Below are 17,762 nucleotides of genomic sequence, written 5' to 3'. Positions count from 1 at the left end.
TTCAAGACCCGAGTAGTGCTGATCCTACAGTGCGACTGTATGGTTATAATTTCAGATATAATTGGTTGTATGGAATAAAAACTCTCAACAGCAATAAAAAAAAAAAAAAAAAAAAAAAGCAACTGCAGCATCAAAGTCCTACATTTTATAGCACCTTTGGTATTAAAGTCTAATTGATCTCACTGCAAGTCAAAGGGTTTCTGCAGCGGCTGTTACAAAGGATAAACAGCGACGTATGTAGGGGAATGCCGACTGGTAACTGGTTTACAGGCCAGTATCACTAGCAGGATCTACGTAGGATGGCTGGAGATGATTACCACCCCATGCACTCCGGTTTAGGCTGAAATAACTAGAACATGAATTCATAAGAAAAACAATGTGTACGTCACCTTTAGCTTGTGTCATAGGTAGGAGAAAATCTACTGCATTAACCATGCAGAGCACAATTCGAAGAACTGGTTTAACCAACCAGCGAGGCAAGAGGAATTGCCCAATACACATCTTGCTATACAATCACAGGCTGGTGGGCGAAACTAGAGGGTTTCGCGGATCAAAAGAATCAGCCGCAACTTCTATTGTGGGGAGAGCAAAACCCTGGCAAGTCACCAGTTTCAGAAACACAACGCTCATCAACGCTTCACAGGAGGGTCATTAGAAGTGCTGGGCTGCAGGGCAACAAAACTTGTGTGGGCCCCCGGGACAAAATAAATGTCGTTTCCAAACTACAGTTCACCACAAGTTCTATAATTAGCCTTCAGGTATTAATAATAAATTATAGAGTTAAAGTTAAAGTATTATGCAACAGAGACACACCCTAAAATCTGCAGGTGGATCAGTCCGTGAATACTGTACATACATTGAAATGACGATATGTACATTACAATAACAGGTGTGCTTAGAAGGAACGGACTGTGATGCTTTTGGCCTAAGCAGTGAATAAGTGTGTGTATAGATCTAGAAGAACACAACCATAAATTCATAAATCAGAGAAAAGTTAACAGACCTTTGGTAGTGATGGACATATAGAATTTCCAGAGACTATTATCTCCACTACTACTATAGGCACCATCTCTCCCTACTATACCTGCTATGCCACAGTCACACTCCCTTCACAGAGACTATTATCCCACTGTTACTATAGGCACCATCTCTCCCTACTATACCTGCTAACTCACAGTCACACTCCCTTCCCAGAGACTATTATCCACTGTTACTATAGACACCATCTCTCCCTACTATACCTGCTATGCCACAGTCACACTCCCTTCACAGAGACTATTATCCCACTGTTACTATAGGCACCATCTCTCCCTACTATACCTGCTATCTCACAGTCACACTCCCTTCCCAGAGACTATTATCCTGTACATAGATCTTCTACTATACTTATGCACACACACTCTGCTATCCCTACTATAGCACCTGCTCTAATCCCACAGTCACACTCCCTTCCCAGAGACTATTATCCACTGTTACTATAGACACCATCTCTCCCTACTATACCTGCTATCCCACAGTCACACTCCCTTCCCAGAGACTATTATCCACTGTTACTATAGGCACCATCTCTCCCTACTATACCTGCTATCCCACAGTCACACTCCCTTCCCCGAGACTATTATCCACTGTTACTATAGGCACCATCTCTCCCTACTATACCTGCTATCCCACAGTCACACTCCCTTCCCAGAGACTATTATCCACTGTTACTATAGACACCATCTCTCCCTACTATACCTGCTATCCCACAGTCACACTCCCTTCCCAGAGACTATATCCACTGTTACTATAGACACCATCTCTCCCTACTATACCTGCTATCCCACAGTCACACTCCCTTCCCAGAGACTATTATCCACTGTTACTATAGCATCATCTCTCCCTACTATACCTGCTATGCCACAGTCACACTCCCTTCCCAGAGACTATTTTCCACTGTTACATATAGCACCATCTCTCCCTACTATACCTGCTATCCCACAGTCACACTCCCTTCCCAGAGACTAGTATCCACTGTTACTATAGGCACCATCTCTCCCTACTATACCTGCTATCCCACAGTCACACTCCCTTCCCAGAGACTATTATCCACTGTTACTATAGCACCATCTCTCCCTACTATACCTGCTATCCCACAGTCACACTCCCTTCCCAGAGACTATTATCCACTGTTTCTATAGCATCATCTCTCCCTACTATACCTGCTATCCCACAGTCACATCCCTTCCCAGAGATATTATCCCACTGTTACTATAGGCACCATCTCTCCCTACTATACCTGCTATCCCACAGTCACACTCCTTCAAGACTATATCCACTGTACTATAGAACCATTCTCTATATACGCTATCCAGTCACACTCTTCCTAAGGCTATTTGCTTTTCCCTTTTGGATGACAACTGAACAACATTAATTGTTCCAATTTAGTGAATTTTCAAGGAGCTATGAAATGCTCACCCTTCGGACCTGTAATACTGTAACTAGACAAGACAGTCTCAGGCATATCCTATATGCAGGTGTGGGTACATATAACTGCTTGAGCATAGTAACCTATACAACTAGAATTATTCTAAGGTTCTGCAGGACAACTGGTGTGTGTGTATATATATATATATACTGTAAAGTGTATCCATGTACAATTTTAGGGGGGGGGTATTTTTGGGTAGACTAAAGCACCTGAATTTGATTTGAATGCATGTAAAATAAAACAAATAAATAAATATACATATTATACACACACCGTTACATACATTAGCGAGGTCCTCAGTTGGCAAATCGGCTGCCCCACTGTCCTACCCACCCCCAGGGCTAGGGATAATACATGTAGATCATGGTCTATTCGCAGACAGGTACCCCCCTCCGCTGTGTTGGAATTTCCCAGCAGGGGCCACTGCATGTACAGAAAGTTATATTCTCAGGAGGCGGGGGGGGAGAAGACTCAACCAGCAGGTGCAGCGCTGCCTCCTCCCCGTCTCTCTTGCTCTCCCGGGTACTCACCTTGCTTTTCACCTCTACGGTACCCAGGGACCTGCTGCTGGTACCCGCCGCCCGGTGTCCCCGGTTCATGTTGCCAGTGCACAAGCCTCTTCGTGATCGCTGCGACAACCCCGCGCTCCTTAATGAGCTTACAATTCACTCCCCTCTCTCCCGGGCCGGACCCTCCTGCGTCACCTCTCTCTCCCTCGCTCTCACTCTGCCCCCTGCAGTAGGACACGCCCCGCTGCAGGTACCACGCCCCTAAGGTTTCTCAGTAGAGGCACATTCCAACAAGCGACACGCCTCCTCACTCTACACTGTATGCCACGCCTTCTCTACCTAGAACGCGCCCACTCCTTATTAGAGACAAGAATGCTCCTGCGACAAGATCACGCCCCCAAGCGGCTAATGCGGACACCTGGAGAGCGAGCGATGGGCTGGCTTAGTCCTGCGTCCTTGCGTGGTGCCGTCAGCGAAAGGCGGCTGCTATGGCAACGGTAACTAATGCTTGGCTGGCACTGTGTTTACATCCTGGTCCTGGAACCCGCTCAAAACGAGATGTTTTTTCATTAGTATTGTATAGTGTACGTGTAACACCCACTCCTTCTCTCAGTGGCAGTTTCATTGCTGCTGTTTAATGTGCCACTGTCACCTGCTGCAGGTTAGCACTTCTGACTGGCTCAGGCTTAGTCATTACATAAGGACATGGCTTGTACCAGAGCAGCGTGACTAACTCTTCTTCGTGCCTCTCAGGAGTCATTGAAATCCATGACGTGATAAAACACTCATTCGTGTTTAAAAACTCACAAACCAGGAATAAATTGAAAAGTGTCATTATTTGAGGTGTATTATCTAAAAGCGAATAGAAAGATGAGTAATAAAAAGTAACAAGAGCAAGAAATGTGTAGCCTTACAGAGCATTTGTTTTTTTTTAGATGGGGTCAGCGACCCCCCCCCATTTGAAAGCTGGAAAGAGTCCGAAGAAGAAGGCAAATATTTCAGAAACTATAAAATATAAATAATGAAGACCAATTGGAAAGATGATTAGAACTGGCCGTTCTAGAACATACTAAAAGGTAACTTAAAGGTGAACCACCCCTTTAAGCCCCCTGACACCTTAAAGGAGAAGGAAAGGCTTGCAGCACTTGGGGGTGCCACATGCCACAGGCACCCCCAAGTGATTGTATTCAGTGTCGGTTTTCGGACACTAGGGGCCCATCCAAAAACCTTAGACTAGGGGCCCACCAATTAATCTTAGACCAGGGGCCCACTCTCAGTACCATTATTCTTCCTCTCCTCACTCAACCTCTATTCTGTTTTCTTGACATACTATACTTTATTACCCCATCTATTTAGCCTCTTTGTTCTCATAGAAATAGGGAATGACCATGAAATAGGCCAAATGTTTAGCAGCATGAGGGACCACTGACACCAGGGCCCACCAGGAGTTTTCCTGGTATCCCAGTGGGCCAGTCCGACACTGATTGTATTGACTTACCTGAAACCCCAGGCTGGTGCTCCTATCAGCAGAAAACTGCTCCGGCCCAGGGTTATACCAGTGAGCACAACGGAGAGATCCTCTTCCGTCTTCTTCTTTCTTTAAATTACCCGGGGCAGACACATGCGCAGTTGAATTAAATAGTCGACTTTGTAGTTAAAGTTCAGCTTTTCGTTCTACTGCACATGCGCAGCCACGCAAAGAAAGAGGAAGGCGGAAGAAGATCGCTCCGTGGTGCTCACTGATAGAACCCCGGTCCGGGGCAGTTTTCTGCTGATAGGAGCACCGGTTCGGGGTTTCAGGTAAGTAACCAGCCCTGGTTTTGTGGAAAGGCCACCAAGGCCCAGGCCTAGGGCGGCTGGATTTTAAGGGGCGGCATGAAGCCCAACCACAGCGGAAGCTCTGAGGCTGATCATGAGATACAATAGTTTTTTAAATTTGCCATGCACCGATCCCCAGTGCTCCCAACCTGATGATGAAAATTTGTGCATGTCCCCAAATTAAGCGGAGGGGACAGGGGTGTGAATGCCAGCAGGCCTAGGGTCACCCGCTATGTAAATCAGGCCCTTTAAATAACTACAATCACTTGGGGGTGCCTAACATTTGGCACCCCCAGGTGCTTCAAGCCTTTCCTTCTCCTTTAATCACCTAACAGTTGAGGAACAGTAAAGATATTTGGGAAAATCCCAAGTGGTTTTCTGAAGCTTTGTATACTAACTTGCTCTAAACAACAACTGTAAAATTGTAGCACATAAACAGACAGGGACTGAGATTTAAAATAGGCCTTGGTATTTCAGGTACACAGAGGCCCAAACAGGCCGCACAGCTGTCTAAACAGCCCCCACCAGCCCAATATATAGTGAGTGTCTATGGCAATTTACAGCAGCCCCTATAGCATTTGCCAGAACCCACAGATTGCCAGTCTGGGCCTGCACATAAACCCTAAACCCCAAAGCTTATATTCTTTGCCATATTTCTCCCTGCCCAATGCCAGTTTATAAATCTGAGTTGATATCTGTATCAATTAGTATACACATATCACATGCAACATGCATAGACTGCCCTGCACATATGATGATTGGTAAGTGGAGGGGGCAGTTGGAGGTCCAGTGTCTTGGGCAGCACCAGCACTTGTATAGCCAACAATCCCATTGTCTGTGCCATTGCACTAAAGTAAAAAAATACATACCATAAGGCAGGGCCAGACGATGGCGGCAGAGAAAAGCTAGTTTTTATCCAAAAAATAATTTTCAAAAGAATAAACATACAGACCCCATGATATTCAGCCTATTGGGGTCTGTATGTTTAGTCTTTTAAAATAATTCTATAGAAAAAGAACTAGCTTTTTAGGGTAATAATGAGTTATGGGATATTTTTTTGATTACTAATGTTGTGGGCAAGTGCTAGAGCACTACAGAGTGAAAAACCGTACCCTTTTTAAAGAAGACATATTGTGTAAAAAATAAGAATGTACCAGGGCATTATACTCATTTAGATATAGAAGAATTGTGCTTAAAAAGTAGTGGTTTCAGGCTGATTTATTGAATATTTCTGCAAAAACCATAATAATCCTTCCCTTCTCTTCCACTTCCTGCTCCCTGGATTCCCAGGCTCTCAGCTCACTGTAGGACAGGAACCAATCAGCAGCTAGCAGGACCTGATAGGGAACTGAAGCCTGTCTGTGCTTGTGTGACTGCAGGGCTGTGATTGGCTGTCCCCTTCCTACTGTGCTTCTGGCAGTGACCATTAGGATACGCCCACCCCTCATTTGAAACACAGACAGGAATCAGAGAACTTAAATAAACATAAATAAAGGGGCTATTTTTAAAGAAAATATTAATTTTTAGCACTATGTAAAAGCAACATCATATATTTCTTATAATTGCCTTCAAAATTAGGGTTTTTGCATTTATCCTTTATGTCTCCTTTAACTAAAAATTCATTTCTTGCAATTACCCGTGTGTGTGTGTATAGATCATCTTAATAATAAAAAAATAAATGTAAAAAAAGAATAAATAAAACCAAACTGTTACATAAACCAGCAATGCTAAGCCTAGGGCATTCCAGTTGTCTCTAAACTACAACTCCCAGCTGGCTCTCAGTGGCCCCACTACAGCCAATTTCGAGTTGAAGCGATGGGAAAAGAAATCCATCACATACAAAACACCACCTTCTTAATAAGATTAACTCTCTGTTTGGCCTGGTTACTATATATAGTCATCCAGTTTGACACCTTCCTCTGCATACAGAGATTTCAGCTCATAGCTGAACTAATAATCCCCTCCTGGCTTAATTTCACCAAAATAAATGGAAAATAGCAGTAAATGGCTTAAGGCAAGCCTAGATCATTATCTCACATGAATTCACCGGAGTCTCTGGGTAATACAAAAGTTGCCATGTAGGGAAAGGAATCCATGGGTACAGTTCTAACAGCACGTATGATGCACTAACTAGCAGTAGTCACATTATTTGAAGATTTCATGTGCCTTCTAGTGAAACTTCATTTTTAGTGTATGAGAGCTTTGTCTGCTTTGACACTGCATTTAAAGAGGTTGTTCACCTTTAAATTAACTTTTAGTAACGTTTTAAAGATTAAATAAACCCAATGGGCTGGTTTTGCTTCCAATAAGGATTAATTATATCTTAGTTGGGATCAAGTACAAGCTACTGTTTCTGGATCACATACGTGTATTTGATTTTTTAGATGGGGTCGGTGACCCCCCCTCCATTTGTAAGCTGGAAACAGTAGAAGAAGGCAAATAATTCAAAAAATCTAAAAATAAATAAAAAATGAAGACCAATTGAAAAGTTGTATAAAATTAGCCATTCTATAACATACTAAAAGTTACCTTTATAAAGGTGAACCACCCTTTAAGCTACAAGATGAGCCAATAACACTTCTTCACTTCTGAGTTATTATCATTTTGGGCACCGGCTGATCTGAAGCATTTGATTGGGATATGTATGGGCAGCAGCTTATCTAGTTGTGAGCAGCACGTTCAATCAGACCACCCTTGCTGTTGTTTTTATAAAGCTGTTGTAGCTGTTTGGATAATTATTGCTGGTATTAATTGCTCAGAGGTTGTGCATCTTGGCTACTGATTCACAAGAAATGAAATAACTTTGGTTTTGTTTTCTTACAAGAATCCTAACCCAGGCACTTTTCATATGTCGTATGGAACTTTTAAAGTTTTGTTGGAGGATTCATCCATTGCAGGGCACGCTCAGATTCGGGGAGATTAGTCACCCGGCGACAAATCTCCTCTTCTTCGGGGCAACTAATCTCCCCAAACTGCCTCCCACCGGCAAGAATGTAAATCGCCGGCGGGATGGCACTCGAATCGCTTCGTATTCCGAAGTCGCCTGAAGTTGTCTCACGAGGTTGATTTACATTCTAGCCGGTGGGAGGCAGTTCGGGGAGATTAGTCGCCCAAAGAAGAGGAGATTTGTCGCTGGGTGACTAATCTCCCCGAATCTGAGCTTGTGTCTCTGCCCTAAGAAAGGAGGAGGGGTGGAATAAATTCCTTTAGGCCTGATATTTTTAAAATGGTGTGATAACAGATCACAGAGAGTTTGCAACATAAAAATAGTTCTCAGGACTAGAGTGATTAAACTGCAAAGCATTTATCATGTACCTTGATGCTAGATAAGGCCTGGGGGAGTTCTGCAGCCAAATACTCAGCATTGCTGACGTTCCACAGCAGGGAGTAGCCCGAACCTCTTTCACTTGACATTTTACAGGAAGGAATCAGTTGGTATATAATACCTGTTTTACCATAATTGGGTCGATAATCACTGAGTAAAATAGATAGTTTTTATTGCTTTTTTCCCTGCTCTCATTTACGGCCTCTGCAAATTGATTGGATGGCATGTGTACAAATTCTGTTAATGATTGAAAAGAGCAATAAGCAACGTTTGAAACCGTAAGGCGGGCAAAGTTCAGCTCAAAAATCTGTCAGTGAACTATAAGAGCAGAGATACACGTGGAGGTTGGGGAGATTAGTCGCCTGGTGACAAATCCCTTCTTCTGCAGGCAACTAATCTCCCCAAACTGCCTTCCCGCTGGCTAGAATCTAAATTGACAGCTGGGTGGCACTCGGAGCGCTTCGTTTTCCAAAGTCGTCTGAAGATGAGGAAACAACAGTGTTTTTTTTAAAATTTTAATAAGCCCCTGGCCACAAATGTAATATTTTAATCCTCTATAGGCCCATGGTCACCAATTTTTAAAAAGATATTCTGTTCGTGCCCTGACCACCAATGTTTTTTTTTAACTTGTATGGGTGGGGGGTAGTTCCTGGCCACCAATATTTTTTTTAAATTTTCTATTGCGCTCCTGACCACCAATTGTATTTTTAACTTGTAAGCGAGGGCCTGGCCCATGACAACCATTTACTGTGGTGTCGGGTATGTGGGGTCTAGGGCGGGGCCTGTGGTGGTGGGCGTGGCCTAGGGCCCCCAGAAATTTTTGTCATATGGGGCCCCATGATTTCTGATGGTGGCCCTGTATACAGGTTTGGAACCCATTATTCAGAATGCTCAGGACCTGGGGTTTTCTGGATAGTGGATCTTTCCATAATATGGATCATCATATCTTAAGTCTACTAGAAAATCATGTAAACATTAAATAAACCCAATAGGCTGGTTTTGCTTCCAATAAGGATTAATTATATCTTAGTTGGGATCAAGTACAAGCTACTGTTTTATTGTTACAGAGGAAAGGAAAATGACGGCTCCCATACCTGTATATTTATATATATATATATATATTTGACGTTTGCTCCTCAGTTTTGTTCAGTGATCCCCAACTAGTGACTCAGGAGCAGAGCCGACCGGGACAGGCGACTGAGCCAACCTGGCTGGTCGCAGCGCCTGCTGGTCGCTCGCACACGCGAAATGGCTCTGGCAGCGTGCATGCATGAATCAACGCAATTACACGGCAAATATCAAATACAGTCAGAGAGAGGGGACCGGACATGAGGTAGGCGACAGAGGAGGTACTGGTGCCCCCCCTAGCTTTTGCGCCCTAGGCACATGAATACTCTGCCTACCCCTAGTTCCGGCACTGCTCAGGAGCAACTTGTTTCTCACCAAAACCTTGGATGTTGATCCCAGTGGCCTGAAAGCAGGAGCTTATTTTTGAATTTCAGGCTTGGAGGCAAGTTTTGGTTGTATAAAAATCAGGTGTACTGTCAAACAGAGCCTCTGCCAGTCCACATAGGAGCTACCAAATGGCCAATCACAGCCCTTATTTTGCATAAACCAGGAATATTTTTCATGCTTGTGTTGCTCCCCAACTCTTTTTACACCTGAATGTTGCTCACGGGTAGAAAAGGTTGGGGACCCCCACTTAAGACCGTCTTCCAGACCCAGTCATCTCCTTACTATCTACTTACCTACTATTTTAAATTCGGGTGTTTTTAATTTCTTCTAAACCAATGTCTAACCCTCAACAGACTGGCCTTTAATGATGTTGGCCAATCTTTGCCCGATTTTGAGCGTTGATTATTTTCAAATAAACATTCAGGATTAATGTGGAATGGTGCTAAGTGGAAACCAAAGTATGTTATCCCCTGAAGTGAAAGAAAATATTTAACTTTATCATTTTACTGACCATTGTTCTTCCAGATAAAGAGATTTCCTTCAACACGTGCTGAGTAAATACGTCACTGGGTTCCTCCGATTTCCTATCGTTAATAAAAAGCTACCTGGTTACTAGACATGACTTCTTCCCATTGTTCCACAGCAAAACCCTTCAGGTGAATAACCGAGATGACGCACACAGAGAACATTACCAAACAATGAGTCTATTTGAGAAGTGGGATAGGAGGGAACCAGCCAGGAACCAATTAAATCAGGCAACATCAAACTTTATTGCCGTTAAATAACAGAGTAAAGATTCCCTCTGACTGGGCTTTCATGAGTTATTTAACACCAGGGGGAGGCTGGCAATGGTACTATTACTGATCTAGTCTCCTTTCATTTGTGGAGTCCACACTGAAATGTATTCAAGCTCCTAAAAGTCAGTGAAAAGTGTTTCTTATTAATATGTGCACCAGACAAGTGACTCTTGTTATAGCCCCTACTAAACCATGTGATTATATATGGCTGCCACATTGCCCAGCTAATTGCCTAATTTTACAGCAAAAATGGCAACAATAGATCTGTGTGCCCCCCATGCTGAACTTTGTTCACTGGGGTCTCAATGAGAGCAAATCTGCTACATCAGGGGTCCCCAACCTATTTTACCCTTGAGCCACATTCTAATGTAAAAAGAGTTGGGGAGCAACCCAAGCATGAAAAAGTCCCTGGGGATGCCAAATAAGGGCTGTGATTGGCTATTTGGTAGCCCCTATGTTGACTGGCAGCCTACAGGAGGCTCTGCTTGGCACTATACTTAGTTTCTATGCATTTAAAACTTGCCTAAAAGCCTGGAATTTTAAAATAAGCCCCTGCTTTGAGGACACTGAGAGCAACATCCAAGGGGTCGGAGAGCAACATGATGCTCATGAGCTACTGGTTGGGGATCACTGTGCTATAAAACAAGAATAGGCTGCAGTTATTTGATAAGTGGGACATGATTAGCAGCAAATAAGCACCTCCTAGCAATCAAATGGGATGAACATACTTGATGCTAGAGTCCTGCGCAGATCCATTATTTGTTTATTATTTATTATAAACCCATACCCGCAAACCGTATGTTCCTGCTACCCAACCTGCAATAGGCCAACTAACCTTCCAACCCAGGGGACACGCAAAATTGGAGGTGACGTCACATTGGTGCCGATACTCTCGAAAAAATTTAAAAACTGGAAGAACCACAAGTGTGGGCGGGAGGGATCAAGCTGGCATCTTTGTTGGGTACCCAGAAGGGTTACTTGTGGACTGCGCACACAGCCAAGAAATCAGGGACTTTTGGCCTGAAACCTGACCAGTTTGCGGGTATTCCACAGGTACCCGATGCAGGACTCTACTTGATGCTACACAAGTAGAAATAAAGCCTTCTTTTATAAGGAGAGTATTCCATTAAGGCTAATGCCCAAAAATTAAATAATATCCCCTTTTTGGACAAGCATGCAAGCCAGTACAGGTAAATGATCCATTATCCAGAAACTAGGGATGCCCCGAATCCAGGATTAGGCCAGTATTCGTCCTTTTTCATCAGGATTTGGATTTGGCTGAATCCCTCTGCCCAGCTGAACCGAATCCTAATTTGCATATGCAAATTAGGGGTGGGGAGGGAAATCGCATGAATTTTTGTCCCATAACAAGGAAGGTAAAATGTCTTCCCCTTCCCACCACTAATTTGCATATGCAGATTATGATTCGATTCTGGATCGGCCGAATGTTTCGCGAAGGATTCCATGCATCTGTACCGGAAACCCGTTATCGAGAAAGCTCTGGATTACGGGATGGCCTTCGTCCATAGACTCCATTATAATCGAATAATTAAAATTTTTAAAAATGATTTCCTTTTTCTCTGCAACAATAAAACAGTAGCTTGTATTTTTATCCAGACTAAGTTTTAATAAATCTCTGTTGGAGGCAAAGCACTTCTATTGGGTTTATTCAGGGGGTTATTTACTAATTCTCAAAGTTGTTTCTTGATATTGTGATCTGCGCTGGATAATCCGCTAAAATTGGGGGTTTTCATCCGATAATCCAATAATCTCAAATTTTCGCAGCAATGATTCCATAAAGTTTTCGGAGTGTCAATTGTACAATTCAATTTGACGCTCAATTTTGTCGGAACGTTTTTTTGCTCTGACTTTTTTGAGAAGTTAATGATAAATGAGTTCAATTCATGGATGGGAGTTTGGTCGACTTTGTTTAAATAAAACATTGAGTTTTAGTAAATAACCCCCTAAATGTACAGAATAAGGGTTTCTAATGTAACATCAGTTCACCTCTCACTATATATCAGAAGCAGAAAACATGAATGATATTTTTGCTGGTGATTTGAAACCAGTATCAGTTTCACGATGGAGTAAGTAAGACAGCAAAACACTGATATAACTTTTTTCTTTATTTAGAAAGCTATTTTTATACCTGTATCGATATTAGGTAATAATTGGCACTCCTTGGATAATCGTTGCTTCATTTAAATATACATGTGCTATATGTAATTGCATAATATCACATTACTGAGCACGATCATTCCCTTGGGCGTGTGTTAATCATAAATATATTTAGAGATTTTATATAATGCTGCCATGAGTGGATCAAAGACACAATGTTCCTGGGCCCAATGAGGTCTACGCCCTACCAAAATGTGTTTTACATCATTATACACCCCTTACTTGTCATTATACACCCCTTACTTGTGGGAATATAAACTTTAATTTGATGCAGCCCAGCCAAATCGGGCAGAGATCTAATAGTACGATTTCCAAGGGGGTTATTTATCAAAATCCGAATTTACCCATTATTTTCTGAAATAAAGTCAGACCAAATCCACACGGTTTATTTCTGGTTATTTATAATACATTTTCCCGAAAAACTCGAAAAAATAGTCCGAAAACTCAGATTTTTTTCAGATTTTTTTCAGATTTTTGACGGAAAACCACAAAATCTTCAGATTTTTTCGTGAAACCCAGCGTAGATCAGGATGTCTTCGGGACTTCTCCCATTGACTTATATGCAACCTTGGCAGGTCTGAGATGCTGGCTTTTTCGGATTCTGACTTTTTCCATCCTCGGGGTATAATAAATCCCGAGTATTTCGAGTTTTTTTTTTTTCACTAAAATTTTTGATTTCATAGTCAAAAAAACTGGATTTTCTTTTGAGTTTTTGGCATTCAGAATAAAATAACCCCCCTAGTGTATGGTCACCTGTAGAATGGCATTGTCTACATAACAAGGGGGCCATCGCCAATCATAGGGTCCCAGACTACTAAGTTTCAGTGTGACATGTTTCATTGAAGCTCAGTTTCTGATTTTCATTGCAGTGTGTTTGCTTTCAGCTCTGCTCTATTCTGCCATATTTTATGTATTGTGTAAACAATGCCCCACCTAGACTGTTGTGTTTTATAATGGAGCTCCAGTGCTATTCTGGGTGTTTTGTTGCAGGTATATTGAAATGCAAAAACCATGCTTTCTAGAAATGGCGCTGGCTCAGGAGCAGTGTTGGACTGGCCCACCGGGATACCAGGAAAACTCCCGGTGGGCCCAGGTATCAGTGGGCCCTCCTGCTTCTAAACATTTGGCTTATTTCATGGCCATTTCCTATTACTATAAGTATAAAGAGGCTAAATAGCTAGAATAATAGGTCAGTGTCGGACTGGCCCGGGATACCGGTAAGAAACCCGGTGGGCCCGACCCTCGTGGGCCCCCGCCGGGCCAGAACCCGTCTCCAGATATTTAGAATCGCAAAAGCCGACGCTGAGCCGACGCGGTTTAGTAGGGGGGCCGGAGGGGGGGCCCAGGAGACATTATGGGGGCAATTTGTTAAAGGTCGAGTTGTGTTTTTCCTGAAAATTTTTCACTAAAAATTAGGGATCCACCAAATCCAGGATTCTGCCTTTTTCAGCAGGATTAAGCAGAATCCTTGTGCCTGGCCGAACCGAATCCTAATTTGCATATGCAAATTAGGGTCGGGAATGGAAACCACATGACTTCCCGTCACAAAACAAGGAAGTAAAAATTCCCGCCCACACTTTTTCCTTTTCCACCCTAATTTACTTCGACCATCGAATAGGCTACTTCGACCTTCGACTACGACTTCGATTCGAACGATTCAAACTAAAAATCATTTGACTATTCGACCATTCGATAGTCAAAGTACTGTCTCTTTAAAAAAAACTTTGACTACCTACTTTGCCACTTTAAATCTACCGAGCATCAATGTTAGCCTATGGGGACCTTCCCCATAAAGTTTCTAAACTTTTTTTGATCGAAGGAAAATCCTTCGATCGATGGATTAGAATCCTTCAAATCGTTCAATTCGAAGGATTTAATCAAATCAAATCAAAAACGTTCGATTGAAGTATTTGCGGTAAATCCTTCGACTTCGATATTCGAAGTCGAAGGATTTTACTTTGAGAGTCGAATATCGAGGGTTAATTAACCCTCAATATTCGACCCCTAGTATGATGTAGAGAGTGAAATTCTGAGACAATTTGCAACTGGTTTTCATTTTTTATTTATTTGTGTTTTGAGTTGTTTTATTCAGCAGCTCTCCAGTTTGCAATTTCAGCAATCTGCTTGCTAGGGTCCAAATTACCTTAGCAACCATGCATGTATTTGAACATGACACTAGAATATGAATAGGAGAGACCTGAATAGAAAAACGATCAATAAAAAGTAGCAATAGCAATAAATGTGTAGCCTTACAGAGCATTTGATTTTTAGATGGGGTCAGTGATCCCCATCTTAAATCTGGAAAGGGTCAGAATGAGAAGGCAAATATTTCCAAAACTATAAAAATAATAAAGACCAATTGGAAAGTTGATTAGAACTGGCTGTTCTATAACACACTAAAGGGTAACTTAAAGGTGAAGCACCCCTTTATATAAGAGCATGTCATTATACCAAAAGCAAGTACAACGTTCAATATTCATTTTCCTGCCCTAAATCACTTTTTAGGTTTGTGGAATCAGTCTTGCTGTAGCTTTTTGGGGGGACTTATAGTTTAGTATGTATAATAACTACATCTCAGCCAGGCAGTTCATATGGAATTAATCCAAATAAAAATGCCCCAGTGTTCTGCGTTGCGACGGGAGAGGAAGTATCAGGCGTCTCCCGTTGTTAATGAGCGGGGTTTAAACAAAGTAGCAGTTGTCCCATAGTCATCATCCCCTTAATGAGAGCTGATGGTTGACTGCCACTGTCTCTTGAATATTTAAATAAGATTCAGATATTATATCCACCGACATTCTGCCCAATCAGCACTTATAGATCGTCCCAATTACTGACTGACTTCATCAGATTAAAAAATCAGACTCAGATCAGATGAATTTCTAACCAGGAATCTAATGACCCCCAAACTTGTATTAATGCTGCAATACTATATTATACTGCAGACCATATGCTTAGTAGGGATGCACCGAATCCAGGATTCGGGAAGGATTCTGCCTTTTTTAGCAGGATTCAGATTCAGCCGAACCGAATCTGAATCCTAATATGCATAAACAAATTATGGTTAGGGAGGGAAATGGCGTGACAAGGAAGTAAAAAATGTTTCCCCCTTCCCACCACTAAATTAGGATTCAGATTCGGTTTGGTATTCGGCCGAATCTTCTGCGAAGGATCTGGGGGTTCGGCCAAATCCAAAATAGTGGATTCGGTGCATCCCTAATGCTTAGCCAATTATATGATCATCAACTTGATTCCCAAATACTCCCAGGACTGATCGTCTGACCATGTGATCTCTTAGGGGTATATTTATCAAAGAGTAAAGTTAAGGGCTCTTACACATGAGCGTTTTTACCTGCGCTCCCCTGCGTTCCGTTTTTCGGCGTTCAGCCGCAGGGGAGCGCAGGAATAGACGCATTTCATTATTTCAAATGGGGCTGTACTCACACAGGCGCATGTAGACGCCGAACGCAGGTTGAGACGCAACATGCTGCATTTTTCCTGCGTTCGGCGTCTACACGCACCTGTGTGAGTACAGCCCCATTTGAAATAATGAAATGTGTCTATTCCTGCGCAACGGAACGCAGGGGAGCGCAGGTAAAAACGCTCATGTGTAAGAGCCCTTATAGTGAAGTTCCGCCACTAGAGTTTAAGTCCGCCACTCTTCATTCATTTCTATGGGATTTTTATAGGCGTATTTATCAAAGGGTGAACTTTCAAAAATTTATTTCAGAAATAAATTGAGAGCTGCGGAATTTGACTCTAGTGGCGGAACTTCACTCTTTGATAAATTTACCCCATAGATTGAACATACACAGTGAAACATTTCTATCCCCTTTCCTGTTCTCTGCTTTCTGTTAAAGGGGTTGTCCTCTGAATTAACATTTAGTCTGATGTAGAGAGTGATATTCTGAGACAATTTGCAATTGGTTTTCATTTATTATTTGTGGTTTTTGAGTTATTTCGCTTTTTATTCAGCAGCTCTCCAGTTTGCAGTTTAAAGGAGAATTCAACCTGTAACATAAAAAACCCTACCCCCCTTTCCTAGGTAGACCCCCCTCCCCTACCTGGTACCCGGGGCAAATGCCCCAAACTTTTTACTTACCCCTCGTGCAGATTCTGTCCTTGGGAGTTCACGGCAGACATCTTCTTTTCTTCGTTAAACTTCGTAAGCAGACCGTCGTTTTTGGCACAGTTTCCGGTCCCGAACAACTGCACATGCGCCGAAAGCCGAAATTTTCGTGACATTTTTCGTGACTTTCGGAAATTTTCATTACGTTCAGCGCATGCGCAGTTGTTCAGGACCAGAATATTACTCCGACTGCGCATGCGCCGAAAACGATGGTCTGCTTACGAAGTTTAACAAAGAAAAGAAGATGGCTGCCGCAAACTCCTGAGGACAGAATCTACATCTAGGGGTAAGTAAAAAGTTTGTGGCATTTGCCCCGGGTACCAGGTAGGCTGGGGGGGATGGGGTCTACCTAGGGTAGGGGGTAAGAGTTTTTAATGTTATGGTTGAATTCTACTTTAAGCAGTCTAGTTGCTAGTGCCCCTTTTACCCTAGCAACCGAGCACTGAGACTGGAATATGAACAGGAGAGGCCCGAATAGATACATGAGTAATAAAAATTGTAATAGCAATAATGATACATTTGTAGCCAAAAAATAAATGCTCTGTAAGGCCACAAATGTATTGTTATGTATTGTTAGTGCTATTTTTTTCTTACTCAGACCTCTTCTATTCATTTTCCAGTATCTTATTCAAATCAATGCATGGTTGCAGGGGCAATTTGGACCGTAGCAAACCGGAGAGCTTCTGAATAAAAAGCTAAATAATTCAGAAACTGAAATGAAAACCAAATGCAAATTTTCTCAGAATATCACTCTTTATCATACTAAGGGGCCGATTCACTAAATTCGAGTGAAGGATTCGAAGTAAAAAAACTTCGAATTTCGAAGGTTTTTTTGGGCTACTTCGACCATCGAAGGATTCGTAGTAAAAATCGTTCGACTATTCGACCATTCGACCATTCGATAGTCGAAGTACTGTCTCTTTAAAAAAATACTTCGACCCCCTAGTTCGGCAGATAAAAGCTACCGAAGTCAATGTTAGCCTATGGGGAAGGTCCCCATAGGCTTGGCTAACTTTTTTTGATCAAAGGATATTCCTTCGATCGTTGGATTAAAATCCTTCGAATCGATCGATTCGAAGGATTTTAT

At 42.4% G+C, this 17,762-nt stretch overlaps 1 protein-coding gene across 1 annotated transcript in view; it reads right to left on the bottom strand.

Moving 5' to 3' along the window:
* Positions 1-3,263, bottom strand: part of pard6b.L (par-6 family cell polarity regulator beta L homeolog) — a 31,671-nt gene extending 28,408 nt beyond the window's left edge. Inside the window, exon 1 of the mRNA XM_018234926.2 lies at positions 2,998-3,263. Within this exon, the coding sequence (XP_018090415.1) occupies positions 2,998-3,066 (69 nt within the window). The 5' untranslated portion in view covers positions 3,067-3,263. The remainder of the gene's footprint in view (positions 1-2,997) is intronic.
* Between the last annotated feature and the right edge of the window lie 14,499 nt (positions 3,264-17,762).

This window comes from Xenopus laevis, chromosome 9_10L (genome assembly GCF_017654675.1).
Source record: "Xenopus laevis strain J_2021 chromosome 9_10L, Xenopus_laevis_v10.1, whole genome shotgun sequence".
Taxonomy (NCBI): Eukaryota; Metazoa; Chordata; class Amphibia; order Anura; family Pipidae; genus Xenopus; species Xenopus laevis.
The sequence above is the reverse complement of the archived record's forward strand: the minus strand, read 5'-3'. Positions and strand labels throughout refer to the sequence as shown.